Source organism: Pholcus phalangioides, unplaced genomic scaffold, assembly GCF_987345545.1.
Source record: "Pholcus phalangioides strain wild (caught in Gottingen) unplaced genomic scaffold, Ppha-v1.0 ptg000039l_1, whole genome shotgun sequence".
Classification (NCBI taxonomy): Eukaryota; Metazoa; Arthropoda; class Arachnida; order Araneae; family Pholcidae; genus Pholcus; species Pholcus phalangioides.
The window spans coordinates 8023326-8049120 of NW_028301625.1; the positions used below are offsets into that span (position 1 = coordinate 8023326).

At 37.1% G+C, this 25795-nt stretch overlaps 1 protein-coding gene across 2 annotated transcripts in view; it reads right to left on the reverse strand.

Moving 5' to 3' along the window:
* LOC149065528 (tight junction protein ZO-3-like) overlaps nucleotides 1-25795 on the reverse strand; it is a 238325-nt gene that overhangs the window by 198392 nt on the left and 14138 nt on the right. For both annotated transcript variants that reach the window (XM_089253416.1, XM_089253417.1), the window contains exons 2-3: nucleotides 14189-14306; nucleotides 10669-10822 (exon numbers count right to left, since the gene is read on the reverse strand). In XM_089253416.1, the coding sequence (XP_089109542.1) occupies nucleotides 10669-10822; nucleotides 14189-14306 (272 nt within the window). The remainder of the gene's footprint in view (nucleotides 1-10668; nucleotides 10823-14188; nucleotides 14307-25795) is intronic.

Sequence of the window (25795 nt, forward strand, 5' to 3'; positions counted from 1 at the left end):
GTAGTGCTGGAGGTAATTGACACCATGAATCCTGCAGGGCTGTCCATAAATCTGTAGGAGTAAGAGGGGATGGAGATCTCTTCTGAACAGCACGTTGCAAGGCATCCCAGATATGTTCAATAATGTTCATGTCTGGCGATTTAGGTGGCCAGCGGAAGTGGCTAAAGTCAGAAGAGTGTTCCTGGAGCCACTTTGTAGCAATTCTGGACGTGTGGGGTGTCGCATTGTCTTGCTGAAATTGTCCAAGTCCGTCGGAATGCACAATGGACATGAATGGGTGCAGGTGATCAGACAGGATGCTTACGTACCTGTCACCTGTCAGAGTCGTATCTAGACGTATCAGGGGTCCCATGTCCCATGTCACGCCAACTGCACACACCCCATACCATCACAGAGCCTCCACCAGCTTGAACAGTCTCCTGTTGACATGTAGGGTCCATGGATTCATGAGGTTGTCTCCATACCCGTACACGTCCATCAGCTCGAAGCAATCGAGGCGTAAAGTTTTGTGTCGTGCAGTCATCAAGGGTACACGAGTGGGCCTTCGGCTCCGAAAGCCCATATCGATGATGTTTCGTTGAATGGTTCTCACGCTGACACTTGTTGATGGCCCAGCATTGAAATCTGCAGCAATTTGCGGAAGGGTTGTACGTCTGTCACGTTTAATGATTCTCGGCAGTCGTCGTTGGTCCCGTTCTTGCATGATCTTTTTCCGGCCGCAGCGATGTCGTAGATTTAATTTTTTACCGGATTCCTGATATTCACGGTACACTCGTGAAATGGTCGTACGTGAAAATCCAAATTTCATCGCTACCTCGGAGATGCTATGTCCCATCTCTCGTGCGCCGACTATAACACCACGTTCAAACTCACTTAAATCTCGATAACCTGCCATTGTAGCAGCAGTAACCGATCTAACAATTATGCCAGACACTTGTTGTGTTATATAGGCGTTGCCGACCGCAGCGCCGTACTCTGATTGGTTCCATATCTCTTTATTTGCATACGCATGCCTGTACCAGTTTTTTTGGCTCTTCAGTTTATATATTCCCCCCAAATAATACATCAAATAAACGAGAATTATTCGCAACTCGAAGGAGCCCCACAGATCATTTTCTTTTCGGACTTCGCATCTGGTAATGGTGGCCTTGGAATTGACCTAATCTTGAGTGCCCACTAACATTTTATTTTGGGCCTGGAATCAATTTAGCTTGAATAATAATGCAATTATTATAAACAATAATTGAAACAGTAGACGGATTAGTGCGACCAATTTTTCAGCTAGTTTTTGAACCCTTACCTTAGTTTCAATTCCTTCCATAAAAATTATAAATGCCCTTTTTTTAGTGCCTATTTTAGGCATTTTTAGTGCTTTTTGCCTGCCTATTTCTACCATTTTTAGTGCCTAAAAAACTTCTGGGCTCTATTCATCATTGTCATCATTTGTCGTGCAACATTTCAATAACAACCAGGGGCGTAGGAAATGTTTCGAACTTGTGGGTGCTCGTCTTGAGATTCATGTAGGAAAAATTTAGATTTCTGAATCAATTCTGTGGGTGCTCGGACCCGTTCTACAAACTTCCGCGGATGGTCGACGCCACTGATAACAACTGATGCTGGCTTTGTTACTCAAACACTGAACAGCATTACCAGTGGATGTTGAACTACGAAATGAAATCGCCGCATAAGGTCTTGACCACGGTATAATTAACCTCTTTTTTTTTATCAAACGCTCATCGATAAAATTCTAATAAAAAAAAACCACTTAACTTTTCAATTAAAAACACGACGTAAACTGAAAATCAAAAATCAACCATTTTCACTTACTAATAAAAATAATAATTTCACTGTAAATAAATACATGAAATAAAAATTCAATGTTGTTGCATTAATAGAATGTAGATGGCGCTACATTTCCCGTTCCACATAATTTTAACAATCCCGCTCTTTTTTTTTTATTATTACTTTTTTAAAATATCCCCAGATAGTTTTTTCATACTGTGAGTATAAGTATGAAAATGTAAGAAATAGTGATATCGTGATAAATAGTGTTTCAGAGATTCATGGAATAGAATTTTATTATGGTTTTCAAGTAGCTTGCTTCAAATCCGAACAAAAAACACTTTATAGCGTTTCTGACGACCTTGTGAGAAACTTGAAAGGGTTAGAAAGGAAAAGAAACGGAAAAACTCCGACATTCTTTTTTTGCCACTTACTATCTGAAAGCATCGATTGTGGAACTCTTGTTAATATGTTTACGATAGTAATATGATCAGAGAACAAAAGAGAAGAATTTGAAATAGCTTTTCTTCACTCTGTTCCATTGAATAAGAGAACAGTTCATTTAAAATTTGCGTCATGAAACCATAAAAAGAGAAATCTAAGTGCTTTAAAAGACATCGCTATCCAATCACCAGTCAAGTTTTTCAGAACAAAATAAAATCCATTCTTACGTGCGCCGTACGTGTAACTACTTCGATAAAATTGATTGTTGAACTGTTTTAAAGATACGTTTTTTTTCATAAAGTATGTCAAAGAAATTTTCTCTTTATGCTTTTCTTTTCGTATTCATTGAAATAGAATGGCAGCATTACTTAACCGAAGGTGGTGAGTGATGGGCGTGAATGACGTGGACACACACACAAAAATCAACAAGATCTCAGTCGGAACTAATTTCGCATTCCGACCTTCCCTTATGTCATCCGGTTTCTTAATGAATCAACCCAAACTGACATTTCCCCTCTCTCATAACACCTTCGCATATAACTTTGAGAAACAAACCCAAAGGAAACGAAAAGAGAAAACTTTCAAAGGGAACCGCCCACAGGGGTAAAAAAATGCATTTGGAAAATTGACTTTTTTTAACAATAATTAAGAAGCTAAAATTATACTTTCCATTTTACAATATACGAATAAATAAACATGAAGAGACACGTTCGTGAATCCTTTTTTAACACGTCTTTTGTACGTTAAACATTAAGTATCTTATAAATTCGATGTTCTCTACTAATTGAGTAGATCAAATCATTACAACGTCAGTCATTGTAGTTCTACGCCTGGGGCTAAAATATACACGCTTAAGATTTGCGCAACATCGCATTCCTTCCATGCACTGACAAGACCAAAAAAACTAGAAGAATCATAAAAAATGCAAGCGACAGGTAGCGAACGTCAACTAAGAAGAACGATACAGAGAGATGGCATCAGTGTGTTAATATTCATAGATGAGCATCTATGGCCCGTGTGTGTAGCCTTTCCTCACTAGAGGAAATGACCTTGGCAAGACCACATGGGAGCGTTTCCCAACCAGTGTTAATTTATCCATGCCTAGGCCAAGCAAATAAAAATCGAGCATAAAATAGCGTTCGTCCCAGACAGCATACTTGGTCTGCCAAATCAAAAAAATGCCAGTTATTACAGACGCAAAAATTCTACATTTATAAAGCTTCTTGACAAGTAGGCGTCGGCTTTAGTATGTCACGCGAAGTTGTTTATCTAAGTTTCCATAGCATTTACTCTTCCCCCAACGGTTGTTGCAACGAATAAAAATTTGCAGATCCCTCACAGAGAGAGGATCGGCCATGAAACCGGATAACTATTTGCGGAAGTTCATAAATTCACTTCATCAAATACAGTGCTCTGAGAAGAAACTTGACATTCTCGTTTGAAAGCTCATGACATGATACTAGTAAAAGAAATATAAACCTAAAATGCAAAATCGATCTCTTAAAAAATATATGACATCTTTTTGTGTTATAATTTACCACAGTATATACGGCTAAGCGAATGAAGAAAGAAACAATTTCTTATCGAGTTTTAAATAAAACGTTAGTGATTCTGATCGATTACATGCAAAACTAACCAATTGCATTAGTTAATTTTATAGAATGACAAAACCTTAAATGAAAAAAAAAAGTTTTTTTAACAATTGTTTTTGCCCCAACAATAGGCGAATAGCCCAACGATCTGGCTGGAATTAAAAATTAAATTACTTTCATAGCAAATATCAACGTAAATTGGAATGAATATTGGTAAAGAATTTCGACACGGGATCGAAATTCACTTTGTCACTTCTCTCAGCAGGCTAATGCTCTTTTCAAAGCTCTAGGACCATTTCGTGTAAACGTACGCTCTGCTGGTAGCTTAATTTACGAGAAGATCAACTAAACCTTGAAAAGGCTCATTCACTGACATTCACCTCGACCTTCACCCACACATACAAAAGCGTGCGCGGCACGTCCGGATCGTGACGGTCAGAAAAAACACACACATTTTTTTTTATATCACCTGCATTATCCTAACTTCCTACTCGCCAAAGAATCTCAAGTCATAGAATAAATAACTTTTCCTTCACCAAACTAACGGGAACGAATTCCTGGACAAAGGATTTTTTTAACCTGTGATTTAAAGCAGGGGCCTTCTAAACATCCGGTATTATCCTCGGTACAGAAAAATCAATACAATGGGATTTCTTTCCTATTTTTGGCCTTTGAGCCGCTAAATGTACACTGATGCACGGAAAATGTTCAGACTAGAGGACATCTGCATCAATTAGTGTCGATTGTGGTGTCGAACTGCTTGAATCAGTTCCCGATTCAATGGACTACTCCTACATTCAAGAAGATAGTCCTTCTATTATTGTATTGTACAATTTAGGCTACATAAAAAAAATATTAATGAATATACGATACTACGAATCAAAAAAGATAGAAATTCACTGCTTAGCCTCAGGAAAAGACGGGCGCGGTAGCCCAGGTCGATAAGATACTCGCCTAAAGTACAAAAAGATGTTTAGAGGTGTCGTGAGTTCGATACCCGGTTCGTCCTTGTCAGAAAACTTTCCTGACACAGGGGTACAACAGAAACGGCGACATGAACACAGAAAAAGATTGCTACCGCAAGGAGTCCCCCATCGAGGGGTTAGCGCACCAACCTCTCGATGAGTATAAAAAACAAGCCTGACGTTCGGAATCGGCAATAAATTGTAGGTCCCGATTTAATGACCCCTCGTGTGCAGAAAATTACCGGGGTGCGACAAAAATGATCAATGAGCAGAAAAAGTTATTGAAATCTATATTTTGTGTTTACAGAATTATAAAATGAAAAAAACAATCTCCTCACAAAATAGCTGTATGAGATGGAGAACAGTTTTCAATAACATTTTTTTTCCGTTCAATTTAGCAACAATCACCACAATCTGTCCTATTTTATTTTCAAAAATATTAAATTGACGCGCTCATCTATGTTGGGAAACCATTTCTACATCAAGATTCCGTCGTCATTTCCGCCAACTGAAGAGAAATTAGTATCATATAGCATCAATTTATTTTTAGCTCACTATACTTCCAGAACATCCAATTCAAATGCGCGGCTGAGGCTTTACATCTCCCGATAAGATAATATAAGCAGCATCAATAAATTCCGTCTCCATCTTGAAAAGGGAAAAAAAATTCAACAACTTCTGGGGCACAGAGAAGAAAGAGCAGCCATTTTCCAGCAACAAAGCAACAAGGCGACACCTGAAACCACCACCATATGGTCCAAATGGCAAAGTATAAGGCCGGATACAAACATATGACGTTCTCACACGAATTAACCACCCACGTATGAGTGTATTTCTGCCATGTACATCCTTACCCTTATATGACTTGAGCATACATTCTTCTAATATAAGTATAAAATTTCATCACACACACTCTTTTAACGATCAAGAATCTAGCCACAAAAGCAATACGTGTATGATCTGATTGTCTAAAACTTCACTTTCTAGTTTGACCTTCAAAAAGGAAATAATTATAGTTATTATTACTTATTTAAACTTTAAAAAGAAGCATCAACTTTCATCAGTGAGCTGATGGTAAAAACTGAGTTTAGCGGGATTAGTATAGTTATAGTTTTTGCATAAAGATTAGGACAAGAGAAAGTTTTCTTTGTTTTAGTAATTTAAACATATAAAAGAAAATTGACAATGCCCTAGTTTACATAAATTGAAAACGAAATTGGAGAAAAAGTTCAATAATTAGGCGGTGGGCTTCAAACCTAGTTACACGTGTGTACAGTATGTAATATTTGAATTTTTTTGAGTCCTATTGTGTGAAGGAAATAAACAGTGACGTAGAATGCAGGTTCGGGAATCGATGAGTATTTAGTACATTAAACAAAAAATTCGAAACTCCCAATTTCACAGGCACGACCTCAAGGAAAAATTTGATAGAGCAATAACAAACAGTTGAACTCTTTTTGTCGAAAATAAGAATTATTTTTGAGTTACTTTTCACTATTAATTTTTTTTCCAGATTTATCGACATTTTTTTCTGTTCTTCGCATGCCTCCGATATAATACCACTCATCTTTTACTGTTTTTTTTTAATCCACAATATAATTTCCACTCAGTTTCATTTGAATCGTCGAATTTCTAATTTGTTTCTCAATTCATAGCAACTAGCAAATCAATTTTGTGCGATGAAAAGTGCAATTAAAAAAACAAAAACAAAGATAATGATCTTGTTGTGTGATAGAAGCGAGATAACAGTTCTATTCGAAAGAATGCGTTTTTTTTAATTATTACTTTAAGAACAGTTAAGTTACAACAACATAGCATATCAATGGTAATAAAAGAATAGAACCCCCTTCCACACAGTATATATACAAAAATAAAATTTCTTAGATATCCCTATATAAATTCATACGTCTGTTTAATAGCAAATAATTTAAAAGTGTTTTTAGCGATCTTATTAGATAGAACAAATGAATCAATTAATGGGAACTAGTGCTTACTATAAAAAGAATTCTTTCTCATCGCGCATGGCCATTAATGTATCATTAACTTGATAAAAACACTCTGTTCAACGTGCTGAATAATATTGTACGAAATTTGTTTCAATTTCTCACATTCTTTTGCAGAAAAGATTACAACCAAGAAAAGGTGGGATTTGAGAAACAACAATTTTTAAAAATGAGTAATAAAATTACGTCATTTCATGTACTTTTTCATATTGGGTTACTTTGATGTTAACCATTCGCTTGTATAAATATTATGGTATGAAATAAATTAATAATATTCTTATTTACATTCTAAATCAGGGCGGGACAAATCTCAGGTGCCAGGTCGCTATGGTGACTAAGAAATTGGTATCAGCACTGAGTGTCACTATGCCCTGAAAAAGTCAAAAGAAGCATTATTTTGGACCTTTTTCTTCGGGCAAAAATTTTTCTGGCGCCTAGATTTTTTTGCGATATGTCCAGCTCTGCTCTAAATACAGTCTCCACTCAATTTTATTAATCGACACGTTTTTACGAACTAGTCCTCTGCCCCAGAACATCGTGCATTGAAGTTTCGAATTTCGTTGAATTTTACGAACTCTTTTTCATTTAATTTCTATTATCCGAACGCGTTTTTCCCTTCAGAAAATCTTATTTTCTTGTATTATAATACTTAACCTTAAAATTTTGATTCAACACTCCAAGTTTCCGAAGAGATAATAAGAGATGGTAAGAAAATTTGGCCTGCATTTCGTAAAACTGAGGGAAAAACTCTCTTAGCAGTGGAAAATAATATTTTCCACTTAATAATTTCTCATAATTATTATCGTACATACATACTGAAGTTACTAATCTTCAGGCGATTGAAGCCAAGTCTACGTCATCGAGTACGGCTTCAGTGTTACAGATTAAGGAAATCACTGGTTGTCAGTTTCTAGTTCTGAGAAAACACATTGGTGGCCAAAATTGAGGTTACCGACACAAAATGTGAAATCCCGAAAACGGATTGGTTTTATCGCAATGAAAATTTGTACAAAGCATACTATGAGACAGTCAATCTACAGGCTAATAAGGAATGTGGCCATCTCGCAGAGCTTTACAAGTCAAACAACGGGCTCTCATTACTGCAAGAGGTTGTTGATCATAGCTTGTGGAAACAAATCCCATTCCTCTAAATGTGAGAATTTCAACGCTTGGAGGATCCTTGCGTTTTACCATGTGTACCCTTTTAAAAGTTTGATAAACAATGCGTATTTACATTACACTTATGGCTTCCCAAATGATATATGACAGGGGTGGCCAACTTCTCCCTGTTCGAGGGCCAAAATGATGGTTAGACGCAATGTCGCGGGTCACACCAGGGACAAAACTCTGATATATGCACAAGGGGAGAGAACTCCCGTATATAAGCCGCACCCAGTTGATCGCTTGCTATGGCATCGGAGGCCACAAGCATTTTGATTTATTATATTACTAAACTCTTCATTTAATGAAATATTAATTATAAATAATTATTATTGAATTATTAACTGAACGCTTAATTTTTTGTAAACAAGAATTTATATGTTCTTTCATAGACAGTGAGATCAGCGAAGAAATAAACTGCGTAAATAAGAACTACAGCGTGGACTACAATTTCTTACCAGACCAAATTCAAATTTTTGCCCCCCCCCCATGCCCAACCTTCAGGTGCTAATGGTAGAAATACAGACGGACTAGTTAACAGCCTAGGAAAGTGTATTTAATGTACGTCAGTAAGTACGTATTTGTGCATGAGAAATATTGTCAAAATCGGGAAATGACACAATATATTAGAGTTCCAAAAAATACAGAGAAGAAACATTTCTGGGATAAATAGTTTTTAAAAGTTCAAAAGCAACTCTTGGTTCAAAGTCATATTAATTGACGAGAATATTCCCGGCTTCAGTGTGAGGAATTTGTCCAGGACTGTTTCTTTATCCTCCTTTGAGCAGCACTTCATGATATCCTTCAGGCAGGACTTTGCAAACTCCAATATGTGATATGTTGAGTTGGAGCTGGCCGCGGAATCATCATCCGGCTCCGGGAAAAAGAACGGGCCCTCGTCATCATCATTGCACGTGTATTAGTTATAGTACTTTGGTGGTGAACTTGGTCTGCTTGGTGATGACCGGGCTGCCTCTGGCTAAGTTGTCACCGGCTAGAATTTTTCCTGAGTTTTTTTTCAGTCGGGAGATCTACTCCGTAAGTCCGCAAGACTGGACTTGGAAAATTTTTTAAGGTTGACACGTGATTTTTTTCGCAACTCATTAGATTTAGCGAAGTCAGTAACGTGCGGTCTTTTATGGACAAAATTTTTTTGGAAAAATTTCTACTGATGACTGGATTTTGGACTTATCTTTCTTCATGGTTGCGAAACTTTTCCCAAGCACTTCGCGGTAGAAATGTGGTGTTGGTGTGATCTTCTCCCTGAGATTTTTTTCAACCCCTGGTGAACTTAATCTATCTATTCCTGAGATTTTTCTGGTTGGGGTTTTTTTTAATCCTCGAGCTGATGTTGTCAGTAGCTCGCAGTTCGGCCAAATATTTTCTATGCGCCTAGCGCATTTCTTTTTTAGTTTTGTTGATTGCAATTTCTTAGTTGTCAAGAAAACTTTTATTCATCTTTCTTTTCTTTCAGCAAATTATGAATGTTAATGCTCTAACTAGAGTGGAGAATGTTACTTAATAAAGCGTTTAATTTAACAAACAAAAAAAAAATAATAATAATTTGATATTCTGAAATTTGTTTCTTTGAATTTGTGCAATGCTTTTCTAGTTTGCTTTTTACTAGCTAAATACTTGACTGAATATTTTTACCAATAGACAGCAGCACATTAGTTTTGCATTTTTATGGAAAAAATTAGTTAAAAAACATTTTGAGTTATATTTTGCTCGTCGAGGTCAGTTGCGCAAGAAAATCTGCTACTGCTACTTCCATAACTCTCACAGTAGATTTCTGAAATCAATCATATGACCTGTGTATTTAAAGAGGTTTGGTGTTGGTATGATGAAAATACAAATTGTTTGTCAAATCAGAAATATTTTTTTTCTACATTAATCACAATTTAGTCATTCGAAACTAATGCAAAAATATAATAGTTTTTTGATCATGTCATGAGCCGCATGCAGCGGGTCAGCTGTTGCCCCCCCCCCCCAATATATAACACATCAATGTTTTTTAAATATAAGTGGTAGATATTTTGAATTACAGCAAAAAATGTGTTTGACTTTGGACACTCAGAATTATAGTTCGAGCTTTTCGTTCAAACCATCTAGCGCCTTATTATTTTTATCCTTGGACTGATGTTTTTTGACTAGATGTAGTAAAATCCAATACAAATTTTACTGATTTCATTCAACGACAAGGTTTATCTCCTGAATGATTTATTTTTTCTACAGAGGATATCATTCAATTGCATTTCTTTGATAACTGGGAGTTGATCTGAAGTTTAATCGTTAGAAGAAAGAAAAAAGTAAGCACAAAGGCTAAGGAATCGAAGAGAGGTGCTCTCAAAATCAGAGATAAGAAAAAACCGCTTTTCATCAATCAATTCTGCAGCGGTCGACCACACGCAAGAAAAAGCAAGAGATAAGAAATATAAAGCTCTATGCAATCCTGCCTTTGCGTTCAAAAAACCAATGATATCAAATAAGAACTCCCAATTATGCATATGTATATTCATTTACTTTATATAATTGATAAGCTCATGGAAATATGAAAAAATAGACATGGCAGTTAATGGCTCGACATTGCTAGTCCTCCTTTTGTGGATGCTATAAGTTGTATATGTTAAGGTAATACCAAAACAATGAAAAAAACCAAACCAATCAAATCTGGGATGATTTTTTTAAAATAAACAAACAAAAATATTTAAATTAACTTACAGTATTATCACTGTGAGAGGTACTTGCAGGTGGTAAGTCTGGCTGCCTCCCAAAAGCTTGTGATAGTCGGTTTCTTACTGTTCTTGTAAGTGATGGATGGTCAGCACTCAAGGAACCTGTGCTAGATGCACCGTGGCGCCTCAGATCTTGATCCCTAGGATTTTGATATTGATAATATAAACTGCTAAAGAATTCAAATTTTATCGATATTAATGGAGTTTTGTATAGGCAGCTTTAACAAAAGTAAATCAGAGATTTTCATTGTACAGGAGGGATCATAATTCGGCGGAGATATGGAAAATTTCATAAAAATTTGTATGAACTGTGTAAAGGAGGGGGGTGGGGCACGTATACATTAGTGCGCCGATCTAATAGTGTACGACCCCCCGGTTCTAATCCGCTCCTGAATACACCAAAATTTTTTGTGTTCATTGAAAAACCCGATTCCAGGTGGGGTCCAGTTCAAACAGCTCAAAAATCATCCAAAACACCGTACAAATTACTGAACAACGAATTGCAAACGCTTACATTGCATGTTCCGCACACTAATGTATACGCGCCATTAAACTGTCAGCCTGGTCAAGCTAACAACCTATAGCAGATATAGAAAATGTTGGTCAAACCCACAGGATTTCGTCATTCCGTCTGTTTCCAAATTCTCGTGGATGACACAGCAACCGATTCTCCGTTCAGGTGAAACAGTTTGACAAGTCATGAAAAACTCGAACGATCAGAGAAGTCGAGTTCAAGTGATGACTGAACTCGACTTTGCTGATCGAATAAGTTACTGGCATGTCTATGCTCTCACGGGTTCAGTGCCGCCTATTGATAATTTTTTGGACTAATTTCATTTTCTTTACCAAAAAAATTCAAATCATTACTTGAATTTTCATATGCAGACAACAGATAACAGGATGCTTGACAGAGTTGATTCGTTTTCGCACAACAATTTTCGCAAAAACCCATGCAATTGGCGTGGCAGTGCTTTTCAATTAGCGTTTACCTAAGAACGCGTTGGCCAAATACCAAGGGAACCAACCAAGTCTGTAGCCTTCTCACCCAAAATATGAAAATGTAAGAAAATGACTAATATACAGTATACAGTATAAGGAATAATACAGGGTGTCCTATAAGTTCGTAAATAGATAGTTTAGAAACTCATAAAAATTGAAGGAATTGGTACATTTCAATGCAAACGCATTGAAAAAAAGTTATTCTCACGAATGGGGATTTTTTTTTTGGCACAGAAAAAAATTGTTTCAATTTTTTGTTGATAGAGGCTAATAACAGAATTAACAACCTGAACCTTTCTTTAAGATCTTCTGCGTCCAAAACGTTTCTTTGTAAAGCTTCAGCCAGTGATTTGTGGTTGAGGTAAAACAACTTCACCAACAGTGCTTTATCCACCAATGTCAATATCACAATGAAAGGCTTATGTAAGCACCAGTAACAGGAAAATTCGGAAATGAGTTGTTAACCGACACCCTGCATTTTATAGGACTCTGATTTGCTAGTATTCTAATGAATTATTTCTAGTGATTTGCTTTCGTACATTGCCCTATATTGACAAAATTTTGAACTAAATTTTTTCTGTACAAAACAAAATCCCCCTTCATGAAATAACTTTTTCACAACCCTTCCGATTCCTACAATTTTTATGAATTTTTAAGCTATTTACTAATTTATGGGACACACTGTATAATTAAATCTATTGTTCTATCACTTTGGTTCCCCCAAATGCCAGTTGTCTCCCTCCTTAAAACATTTCTGGCTACAGCCCTGGTATCAAGAACCACCTTCTCTTCCCGGGGAATGCCATATTGCGATCGCTATACTTTCACTCTAGTTTCTACTTTGTTCTGAAGCACATCTAGTTGAAACCCTTAGCAACCTATTTCGAAGCACCTTTTGAAAACTAATGCTCTAACAGAAGAATCAAATTTACAGTATATTTGTGAAACGGTTACACAGGGTGTTGCCTTGAAGTGGCGAAAAACTCAGAGGGGTGATATTACGCATCAAGCGAAACAAAAATTGTCATAGAACACGGTATCGAAACCAGTGAAAATCGCAAAAATACTTATGAAAGGTGTGACGTCGAGTGGGACAAAAAGGCCAGTAATAAGTAGAAAAAACATTTATTTGGAAGCATGATTACAAAACAGGCTGTGGTGTGCTAAATAAAGTATAATAATAACTTCGAACAACTCCTGTAATCAGTAAACGAACAACTCCTCTTCGTGTATTTTCTGACATTGAACTGTACTGCACAGGCTGTATTGTAATCATGTTGCCAAGTAAATGAATGGTTTTGTACTTATTTAATTTACCTTTTTGTGCTTAATTTTGTACTTATTATTGCACTTTATTTTGTACACAACAGGCTGTGTTGTAATCATGCTGTTAAATAAATGGGTTTTTTTTACTTATTACTGGCCTTTTTGTCAAACTCGACGTCACACCCTTCATAAGTATTTTTACGATTTTCACCGACTAAACGGGGTTTGCGATAACATGTTCTATAACGATTTCTGTTCCTCTTGATGTCTAAAATGATCCCTTCAGAGTTTAAAGGGATGATGTTTGAGAGCTACAGTAGCCGTTTCTTAGGTCGAGGTATATAAAAATTACGTCATTTCATGTACTTTTTCATATTGGGTTACTTTGATGTTAACCATTCGCTTGTATAAATATTATGGTATGAAATAAATTAATAATATTCTTATTTACATTCTAAATCAGGGCGGGACAAATCTCAGGTGCCAGGTCGCTATGGTGACTAAGAAATTGGTATCAGCACTGAGTGTCACTATGCCCTGAAAAGGTCAAAAGAAGCATTATTTTGGACCTTTTTCTTCGGGCAAAAATTTTTCTGGCGCCTAGATTTTTTTGCGATATGTCCAGCTCTGCTCTAAATACAGTCTCCACTCAATTTTATTAATCGACACGTTTTTACGAACTAGTCCTCTGCCCCAGAACATCGTGCATTGAAGTTTCGAATTTCGTTGAATTTTACGAACTCTTTTTCATTTAATTTCTATTATCCGAACGCGTTTTTCCCTTCAGAAAATCTTATTTTCTTGTATTATAATACTTAACCTTAAAATTTTGATTCAACACTCCAAGTTTCCGAAGAGATAATAAGAGATGGTAAGAAAATTTGGCCTGCATTTCGTAAAAATGAGGGAAAAACTCTCTTAGCAGTGGAAAATAATATTTTCCAGTTAGTTTGTCAAGCAAACTAAGCTTCGCGGAACTGATGCTATAACTCTGCTAAACATGAACTACAATTGAAAAATGAAGAACTCGAGGTACATGCTGTACATAAAAAAATATTGAACGAACGTGAGCATGTGAACGAAAGTGGGCATCATTTCTCTTGAAAATTGTGAAGTTGGCCGAGAAAATTAATATATTTTGTTAGGATGACCATGACCACCATTTTAATCAATGAGAAACATCCACTGTCATCCAGTTCATTAATTGAGATGAGTTACAATTATCATAAATTTACAAATACCTATTGAACAGCTTTGGAGCCAATGATTCCAGACTAACTATCCCTCCTCTATCAACAGCAGTGCTATGCCTCCAACCACCCCATGAATCTCGCTGCTGATTATGGTGCACTGTGGGACCTGAAAAAAAGAACAGAAATTAATCATCAAAATTTTTAAACACAATTTATTCTGAACAAAACATCGAATTAATAGTGAAAAATTTTAGGAAATCCTTCGAATAAATATATTTATTATGGGCATCTTTTTCAAGGCATCTGGTTGGGCATTTTGCCTGTTGTGGTCGGGTATTTTCTTTTAAATTACTACAAATGCAGAAGATATATGGTGTAGCTAAAAACAACATGCCTTTAACCTCCTCAGTCCCTGCGTCGCCTGTGGGAGGCAATGAATGAATGAACGCCAGGGCTCGGCTACCAGCGAGATGTCTTCCAGCCCAGATTCGTCGCAGTCTGGTACCCAACAGTCTGAGTACGTATCTAGTGTTGTGTCTGATTTTCCAGTGCTGCCGTCAATATTTAGAGTGAAGTTCAATGATTGGATATTTGTACCGTTGTAGGTCTGTTGCTCAACATTTTCACGGGAGAGATCGGCTCGTATTCAAGCCTTGAAGTTGGGAACCATAGAAAACCAACTTCTGCTGACCACTACAGTAAGGTTCAAACCGAAGTCCTCGCGATACGAGACTGTCACTATGACCACTCGACCATTACAGCGGTGCCTGTGGAAGATACCAAACAGCACTTAAAAAAAAGTCTACCCAGCTGAATTAAATGCTCGACCTCAAACCTCAAAATTAGTTTTCGATGTTGTAAACATAATATTTGGTAGCAACTTATTCATACTCATCTGTCGACAGAAACTAATATTTCAGGCAGTTTCGCAGCTAAAAATAAACGTAAAAAACGTAAAATTCGAAATGACCTTGAAGACTAAGGAGCATAATTAAAGATTTGGATTTTGGATTTTTTTTTTCATGTACTACCGGATTTTGGAACGCCTACCAACTTATGTCAAAACTGCATTACCCACTTGTACTGAAACTAGCATTAGGACGTTATCGGGTCTAAATTACACAGGAAATTACAAAAAAAGTCTTATTAAAAAAATTTAAATATCTTATTCATTGGAAACGGAAATTCAAAACGCATTTGATGGCAATTTTCAAATAATCAATTACTTCGTCATCGATCGATTCATGAATTATTCATCTACGCGTGCGGAAATGTCAGAATTTCCTACAGAGAAGAATCAGTTCCATAAGAATCGAGGAAAAGCGGCAATAAAAAAAGTAATAAATCAGAAATGATGATAGATCAGCATCAAGAACATGAAGTTTTATGTAGAAGTTTTGTTATTTTTAGCAAATTTTTTCATCATTCATCTTGCAAGGTTGAAAATGACGAGGTATCGTCATACTATAACTTACAGAGGTATGACGATTTTCGCTCACATGTGACGCATTTTTTTTTTGTATCGACTCTAAATCAGTTTAAATATACTCTTGCCAACTACTGCGGAATTTCCATAGTTTCTACGGATTTCTACCATAAAATACGGAACTATGGCGAATCGTGAAAAACTACGGAAATCTTGTATTGTTTAGAAACAAAACTTCTTTTATTTTCCGGATATTATGCTGGGGTGAACTCGGAAAGAAAAGTCATCACGTCTCCGCCGGGACTCGAACCCAGGCCCTCTTGCATACCGAGCAAGCATGCTACCATCTACACCACTGGAGACATGACCGCGCCTTCATTATTTCACGCACTGTGGCGTGAGGTGCTGAAGTAGAGGCATTAGTAGCCTCAACTTCAGGAAATGGCCCCGGGTGGGACAGTTTAGAGAGAGAAATAAGGGAGGCCGGGTCATGTCTCCAAGTGGTGTAGATGGTAGCAGCATGCTTGGCCGGTATGCAAGAGGACCTAGGTTCGAGTCCCGGCGGAGACGTGATGACTTTTCTTTCCGAGTTCACCTCGAGCATAATATCCGGAAAATAACTGCTTCCTTGATATCCCGAGCTGAGAAAAAGCCATCTATCTCTTTCCGAACTTCCTTTGTTCAAGGATTTCTTTGAATTCCGTTATCCTATCGAGTACAAAATGACGTCACGCAAGGACCGAATTTCCAAAGAATAAATATCAAATTAATAACAAATAAACCGATTGACATAAAAAGGTGCGGTTTGCACTGAGATAACTTATCATGGGGCCTAGAATTATTTATGATAAATAAAAGAAAGTTCAAATTTCAGTCACACAGATGGAACGAAAAAAAAACTCGACACTATGTATATAAAACTGATTTTCCTGTGTGTCTACTGTGTTTGTGTTTATGTTCTCTATACAAATCTACAATTTCATACCAATCTTCGCCAAATTTTGTATGTGCACCAAACAGGTTCCAACTTAGAGGAAATGCCCGATGGGGTCAAAAAATTGCCCAGTAACAATGACTTTTGGAATGTCTACTTTTGTTACCTTGGTTCTCAAACAATGGTTTGTCACGTTTTAATGCTCCCAGTATGTGAAGAAAACCCGGGCAGCACCAGACATTACTGCTAGTTTGATACAGATGATACAGAATGACAGATTCAAAATTTTTTCTGAAATTGAAGAAAATTGATTTGAAGGAAACATATTTTCTGGATATTATGACTTCGGCATAATATCCAGAAGTCAACCCCGAAAAGAAAAGTCAACTGGTCACCACCGGGACTCGAACCTAGGCCCTCTTGCAAACCGGGCACAAGCATTCCACCATCTACACCACTAGAGACATGACCCTGTCTTCCTCATTTCACGCACTGTGGCGCTGAAGTAGAGGCATTAGTAGCCCCTCTAAACTCCAGTGGTGTAGCATGTTTGTTCTGTTTGCAAGAGGTTTTTCTCAGCCACCTCGTTGGGCATTTTGCCTGTTGTGGCATTGTTTTTGTATTTTTTGTATAAGTCCCGTCGGAGAACAGATTAATTTTCTTTCCGAGTTCACCTCGGCATAATATCCAGAAAATGTCTGTTTCCTTAATATCTTGGACTGAGAAAGGGGCCATCTATTTCTAAAAATTGATTTGAACTTACAAAACAAACCACGAGAAAAAAAAATGGGGAGGGGGGGGGGGGAACTGCCCCATTCCAAAAAAAGAAATTGCAGGGAATTTTTTTTTCGGGATTTTCGAAAAGGGGGACCCCTCTTCCTTTGCCGATGAACATTGCTACTACGGAGAGGCTTGGTTCCAAGGTTGGCATGTATGTATACAGCTGAAAGGGGATATGGTTGAGACGAAAAGCTAAATATCCACTTATATATAGTCATGCGAAATACAGTGAAATTGCTTCATCCTTAGAATCGTCGTGTGGCCAAATATGGAGAAACATACCAAGGTCTAGCTACCAATCTTAAAACTTAGTGCGGATAGCTTTATTCTATTAAAAACTACCGGTTGTGTGAAAGTCACATTCAAGAAACTATCAAAACTTTTTATTTATTTTAACATTAATTTCAAATTGCATATATACTCCAAAATAATTTAAAACTTCTATCGCGATAAATGGAAAAACTAATTTAAATTTCACCTAATGAATGCAGATGTCGCAAGACGGAATAGAATAAGACGGAATAGATAAGACGGAAAGGTTTTACATAAGGGTATCTAAAAAAAATACGCAAATAACATCGATATCAAAAACAATTACATCACAATATTGCAACAGACATGACTAACAATAGTTATGAAAGAAACCTCAGAAATGAGAAACACGCCATGACTATCCATAAATGGAACAGATCATCTCACGATTGTTTATACACGAAATAATATAAATTCAGGTTTATTTGGTGAAATGACAGAAAAAACTAGAAAGGGAATGAGTTATGTGCTTCCATATTTTTTTATAAGAGAAATTTAAACATGGCTGACGAATGAGGATATATTCAGCAGAGCAGTTTTGATATACTACATAATCAAAAAACAACACGATTCTGAAAACAAAAATGGATTTCAGTTTTGATTAATAACTTATGTATGGAATTTTCTATCTCGAACATTTTTAGAGTATAATCGAAATTATCTTTCGGCAGTAGAGCAAAGCAAATACCAGAATTATTCGTGACCAGGGCTTATACAGATTTTGTAGCCGAGGCCAAATAATCATTACATTTAATAAATTTTAGTTATTAAACTCTTTTTAGGCCGGGATTACACTATAAGCTTTGATCGCACGACTGCTTTTACAAGGGGACACCAGTATCGATTGGTGAGGGACAATGCAAGGCTATGGTGTTGCAGGTAATTTTTCTCTAATAGGGTTGTTAATAAATGGAATAGCTTACCCCCGGAGGTAGTAAATTGTAACACAATTGACACGTTTAAAAAGAAATACGATAAACATGTTGGGGTAAATCGAGAAGCTATTCATACTTAGAATAAGACTACCATAGGTATTCTTTATGGGCATTGTAAAATATTTTATCACGTGTATATATTGCTATAATTTTTATTAATTGCATTTTTAATTGGGTTGCTATATTTTTGAAATATATGACATCCATATTTTTATGGGTATCTTTTTCTCAGCCACCTCGTTGGGCATTTTGCCTGTTGTGGCGTTGTATTTGTATTTATAAAAGTTTTATTAAAGTCCTTTTATATAAAACTTGAAAAATGCAACCAATAAGCGTATCGGTTACATTCGAGCGAATGTAACCAATAGGCTCATTGGTTGTTTTTCAAGTTTTATAAAAGATCTTTTATCAAATTTTTATAGTATAAGGACGGGATTACACTATAAAAATTTGATAAAGGATCTTTCACAAAACTTGAAAAACATTCACTAAGCCTAAAATATTGGTCCGATGCGGTTATTGGTTGCATTTTTCAAGGTTTATAAAAGAACTTTCATCAAACTTTTGTAGTGTAATTATGGCCTAAACCAGCCTTAAAGAGGAATAAGGCCGGGATTGCACTATAAAACTTTGATAAAGGATCTTTCACAAAGCCTGAAAAAAAACAACCAACAGGCCTATTGGTTACATTCGCGCAAATGCAACCCATAAGCGCATTGATTGAATTTTTCGAACGTATCCAACAGGCTCATAGGTTGTTTTTTTTAAAGTTTTGTAAAATATCTTTTGTCAAACTTTTATAGTGTAATCCCGGCCTTAGTCAAGTGAAAATAACTCTTTAACTGTCACTGTGAAAGCTTCTAAAATCGTGATCTCATAAACAAACGAATCACATGGCAACATTAAGGAAACATTTTATTTTCTGGATATTATGCTGCGGTGAATTCGGAAAGAAAAGTCATCATGTCTCCGCCGTGACACGAACCCAGGCCCTTTTGCATACCAGGCAAGCATGCTACCATATACACCACTGGAGACACGACCCTGCCTTCCTTATTTCACGTACTGTTGCGTGAGGCGCTGAAAAGCATGCTTGCCCGGTATGAGTAGAGACATTAGTAGTCTCTCTTAACTTCAGGAATCGGCCCCCAGGTGGGACGGTTTAGTGAGATAGATGGCTTTTTCTCCGTCCAAGATATCAAGGAAACATTTTATTTTCTGGATATTACGCTGAGGTGAACTCGGAAAGAAAAGTCCTCATGTCTCCGCCGGGACTCTTGACATGATGACTTTTCTTTCCGAATTCACCTCAGCATAATATCCAGAAAATAAAATGTTTCCTTGATATCTTGGGCTGAGAAAAAGTCATCTATCTCTCATTAACATGCTCTGTTTCTAAGTACAGTATTAAAATTGTAATTAATGTGGACATTTCGAGTCCTGATTTCAGAAGGAAAAAAGTCTTGGTAAATTGCAAGCTAAAATAAAACCGACATATCAGAAACCTCCGACACCCAGAAGAACCAAAATAATTTTTACGCGTGCATATTAACCCATTAACTGCGGAATTCTTTTTTTTTTTAATTTTTGGCCAGATAAATTATATATATGTACAAAAAGTTGTAAACGTAAAGCACGTAAAATTCTAAAATCCCCAAATGGGGGGATCGTGGCAGCTAATGGGTTAATAACTACGTGAGGCTTCAAAAAACCAGCGCAAGCTCATTAATCAAAGAAATGGTAAGCTGATTTTTTTAGATTTATGTCAAACTCTATGAATAAAACAAGCCAAATTTTCTACAATTTTCAGTCCTTCATTAGCTTCAAGCCCGTATTTGAGTTTTCTTATAGCTCCAGGACGAAAATATTTACTCATATTCAAATTTCTCTTATCCAGTATAAATTTAGTGTTCTTAGTTTTGGATAAAAGAGGTTCTCTCTCTCCACTTAACCTGAGAGTAATATGAACTTTCGGTGATTTTTCGTGAAGGTAGTTTAAGGAATTTCAAAAAGCAGTTAATGAGAAAAAAAATGCCTCGGAATGGTGCAAAAATGTTTTTTTTAGAAATCTTAGGTCTGCCACAATCTAAGGTCATACGTAAAAATATTAAATAAGAAAAGTTTTGTTCTAAACAGGACAAATATCTGTATTTATATGAACAGCTTGATAATCTCACTAAAAATGTTCATTTTATATCGCTGTGGTTTCAGTATTCAGGCAGATATAACACGCTAACTGATCTATTTATTCAGCAAGTTTGTAACTTTCCATAAGTAAATTCAGCATTGTCCTATCCTTCACGCGTGTTTCCTGTTCCTCGCACCATACACACAACACACAAATTTTAAACCATATTATTCCCTTAATGCTCGATTCACGTTTTTGTGTGCAAATGATACAATCGGTAGTTAATCAAACAGATGATAGAGCGAATATATCTCATACAACATATTTTCCGGATATTTTTCCAATCATTTTCGAAAAAATGCTCTTATTAATAGCATCGAATACACGTATAATGGAACAAAAAAACAAAACAAAAACGAATCAATATATTCTAAATTATACATCTTAAAAAACCTTAGGAAAAGGTCATGAAATCATGATGAATTATGGAATCATCAAATCAATCATCTATTTCCTTTTTTTTTAAATTTAAACTTTCTAAATTACATAATTTTCAGAGATAAATTACTGATATTCACTGCGAGAGAATATAGAACAAATAATTGTATAAAACTGTAGAAATTAGTTTATAAGTTCTTTTCGGCTTTTACGCGACAATTCTTTCCTCAACAATGTATATGTGTGAGAGAGTGAGTCGGTTACTTTCAGCCCAAGACATCACGGGGGGGGGGGGAACCTATTTCTGAATATTATGCCATCTTACTCTCTCAACCATTCCACCTACTTTACCGCACACCACACACAACTCCGGTCGTATCACCATATGACAATTTCCAATCAGTGGAGTTGGGTCGGAAAGGGGCCATCCATCGGCGGTCGTTACAAGCTTGGCAGGTAAAGAACTTATTTTAGATGTTCTTCCACACACACACTCGAACCCGTGGACGTTCATGGGATGGTGGTCGGCTGAAGTTGGTTTTCTGTGGTTACTAACTTTGAAGAGCGAATGCGAGTCGATCTCCCCGTTAATGTCTCGCCACTGAGAGCAACAGGCCTACAAACAGTACAAAATATTCAATCATTACACTTCACTTCTTAAATACAGATAGCAGCACTGGGAGAGAGAAAAATCAGACACATGCACTCAGACTGTTAGGTACACGCACTTATACTTCTGGCACAACTCATTAGGTAGTAAATTGTCAATGGCGATAGACCTGAGTTGTGCTCGGTTTGAAAGAATGAAAAGGTGGAAGATACGAGCATCTTACCACTGCACCACTCGGGCGCTAACCATCCCACCTGGGGCTATTTGCTGAAGTTAGGGGGGCTACTAATGTCTCTACTTCAACGCCTCATGCCCCAGTGCGTTAAATAAGGAAGGCAAAGTCGTGTCTCCAATGGTGTTTATAGTAGTACATTTGCCCAATTTGCAAGAGGACTTGGGTTCGATTCCCGGCGGAGACTCGATGACTTTTCTTTCCAAGTTCACTTCGTTCGGCATAATATCCAGAAAACGTCTATTTCCTTGATGCATATGTATGGGTGTTTTTCAAAATTGGAAAGTCATCAAAGTATGGCTTTTTTTTTACCCAGAATTTTAGTGATTTTATATTTTGTCTACATCTACTTTTTCGGCACTTCTTTAACAAGTACTGTATTTGAAAAAACACAATTGAAGGAGAAAAATAACAAAGACATGTGAAAGTAACTTTTCTGAAAATGAGAATTCACAGCTCCTCCCAAGGGCGGATTTATTTTGAAGCAAGGTTAAAAAGAAACAGCAAAATGATTTCTTTTCAACCCCCTCTCTTCAATGCGTAGGAACTGACGAACATGATGCATCGTAATGACCGGATACATCTTTGAACGCCATTTTTTTTCCTGCAGTTGAAACAATCATTCGCTTTTATTGTAGCTTTCCGGGTGAGTATGCGATTTTATATAAGAAATATAATTTGGATAAATACACATAAAATTGTTGCTATTTCACCCCCAATGGTTAGCAAAAAATCGAATTCAAGAGACTGTCTAACCAATCCAAAAACTAATTTAATAATTATCAAGAGAGCTGAACCTACCAGAACCTTTCGTACATGTGGAGGGAGTTGCTCCAGACCAACTTAAACGTGATTGCCAGATGGGCAAATGACGTTTAGCGTGGCGTTTAGCGTTGGCAAGTCTCTCATTTTGGTTCGAACAACTCATGTTTCATTTACGAGTTGAATGGTGTCACTATCTCGGATGGAAATAGCGTCACCGATTTGGGAATTCCCATTGACGAGCGGCTTAGGTTTTCTGAACATTGTTCAGCGGTGGTCAGAAAAGCGAATAGAATGCTTGGTCTCATTTTCAAAAAGGTCTCTTCTCGTTCTCCAAAAGTCATTCTTCCGCTTTTCCGAGACTTAGTTCGTCCTGGACTGGAGTATGCTGTAAGGTTTTGGTGACCATACCTACAGAAGGACATAGACTTGGTTGAAGGGGTGCAGAGAAAAGCTACGCGTGTCCTTGTTGAAGCATGGGACTTGAGATATGAGGAGAGACTTGATTTCTTCAATATGTTCACATTGAAAGAACGCAGGTGTCGGGGGGATATAATCGAAGTGTTTTTCAACGGGATGAATAGGATGGACCAAGAATGTGGGCCCTCAAGGGATGTGCTAATGAATTGTTCGGGCCAGTCACACAGATCTACAGGATTAGTGTTGCTGAGGGTATCGTCCTAAGGGATTGGAAGCTTGCTAATATCGTTCCCATATTTAAAAAGGGTAGTAGAGAAACCATGTCGAAAATGTATTGCTGGGAAATGAGTATAGGTTCAGGAAGGGGGAGTCATGTGTAACCAACCTCCTTTGCTTCTATGATCACGTGACTAAGGCCTTGGGAAATGGAAAAAATGTCAATGTTGTTTATCTTGATTTCCAAAAAGCATTCAATCAGGTCCAACATGGTAAACTCTTGAAGCATTTACACGAGATTGGGATTAGGGGCAACTTGCTGAATTGGATAGAATCATGGTAAAGAGATTTGTCACAACAAGTTATGGTGAACGGGGAATTCTCTGGTTGGACAGGCGTCACAAGTGAAGTTACTCAAGGAAGTGTTCTTAGCCCCATACTTTTTCTACTTTTTATCTACAAACTCGATCGGGGCATCGATGGGATTGCTAGCAAATTCACAGATAACGTGAAGCTAATGGGGGTAGTCGGGAATCAAAGCAATAGGGAGTTGCTCCAGACCAACTTAAACAGCATTGTAGCATGGGCAAATGAATGGAGCATGACATTTAGCGTTGACATGTGCATGGTCGCTCATTTGGTTCGAACAACTAACGTTTCTCTTACGAGTTGAATGGTGCCACTATCTCGAATGCAACTAGGGTCACCGATTTGGGAATTCTCATTGACGAGCGGCTTAGGTTTTCTGAACATTGTGCAGTGGTGGTCAAAAAAGCGAATAGCATGCTCGGTTTTATTTTCAAAACGGTCTCTTCGCGTTCTCCTAAAGCAGAGGTTTCAACCTTTTTCCAGTCGCGAGCACTACCTGTACCATCATCAAAAGAAGAGCACTTTTACAGATGAATAGTTTTACAAGTTTGACATATGAATACGCGAAAAATCTGGATGGTTTCAATCCCTGAATGCAATTCCTCCAGGGTGTTTAATTGGAACATTGATCAAGTGCTTGCGAACATGAAATCGGATACGAGCATTAAGTACTCTGGGTGCTTCAGGGAGTACCGTGGTGCTCGCAAGCAACGGGTTGAAGATTCTTGTCCTAAAGTCATTCTTCCGCTTTTCCGAGGCTTACTTGGTCCTGGAATGGAGTATACTGTAAGGTTTTGGAGACCAATACCTACAGAGGGACATAGACTTGGTTGAAGGGGTACAGAGAAGAGCGATGCGTGTCCTTATTGGCACACGGGGCTTGAGTTATAAAGAGAGACTTCATCTTTTAAATATGTTTACATTGGATGAACGCAGGTGTCGGGGTGATATGATCGAAGTGTTCAAAATTTTCAACGGGATGTACAGGATGGACCATGAATTATTGGTACACCGTCAATCGACTACTTTTACAAGGGAACATCAGTATCGATTGGTAAGGGACAATTTTTTTTAATAGGATTGTTAATAAATGCAATAGCTTACCCCGGACGTAGTAAACTCTAACACAATTGACACGTTTAAAAAGAAATACGATAAACATGTTGGGGTAAATCGAGAAGCTATCCATATGTAGAATAAGACAACCATAAGAATTCTTTATGGGCATTGTATAACATTTTATCATGTATATGTAGTTCTTAGTTTTTATAATTGCACTTTGACAAATATACAAATACAAAGTCATAACTGTCAACATGTCCAACGAAATTGCTGAGTTAAGATGCCCATGACAAATATGAAGAATATTAGATAGAGAAATCACGCCTATATATAGCTGAAACCACTGAAGCTACAAATATAAAATTTTGGTCAGTAGTTTCATTTCATGATGCAAAGGCTCAGTAAAGAATGTTTTTTTTTTTTTAATTCCACCCCTAAGGGATCACAAGGGGGTCACGCGATTATATAGAAGCATCACGCCGAGCCAAAACCAGTGAAGTGAAAAATATGAAATTTGGTCAGTATTTTTATTTTATAATGACTCACTAAAAAAAGGGATTTTTTAAAATTCAACCCCACAAGGGGATCATGATATTTTCAAATGTTATACGGGGTAAGCATCGCCGAGTAATTTTCAGATTACCAAATCCACGCGAGCGAAGCCGCGGATAACAGCTAGTTGTAAATATACGACGTTCGACTGAAGTTCGCTCCCCAATCATATAGGTCTTTTCTTTCATCATTTTGTCTTTTGCATTTCTAACATGTGATTACTTTCAGATGCAATAGCAGACTTGAATAATCCTCTTAGATAGTCCCCTCAGGGATGCTTGATGAAACTTTCACTTACGAAAGCAGATTGATCATGGTTAATTGAATGACGAGGAATAAACGCGAGGAAAATTCACTCATTTGAAATGAATATTGTTTTTACTATTTTAAGATCCGAATTATTCGTTTATCATCGATCATCCTTTCACACTACGATCATTTTTAGGTACAAGCGGGCTAATTAGACCGAAATCGAGAAG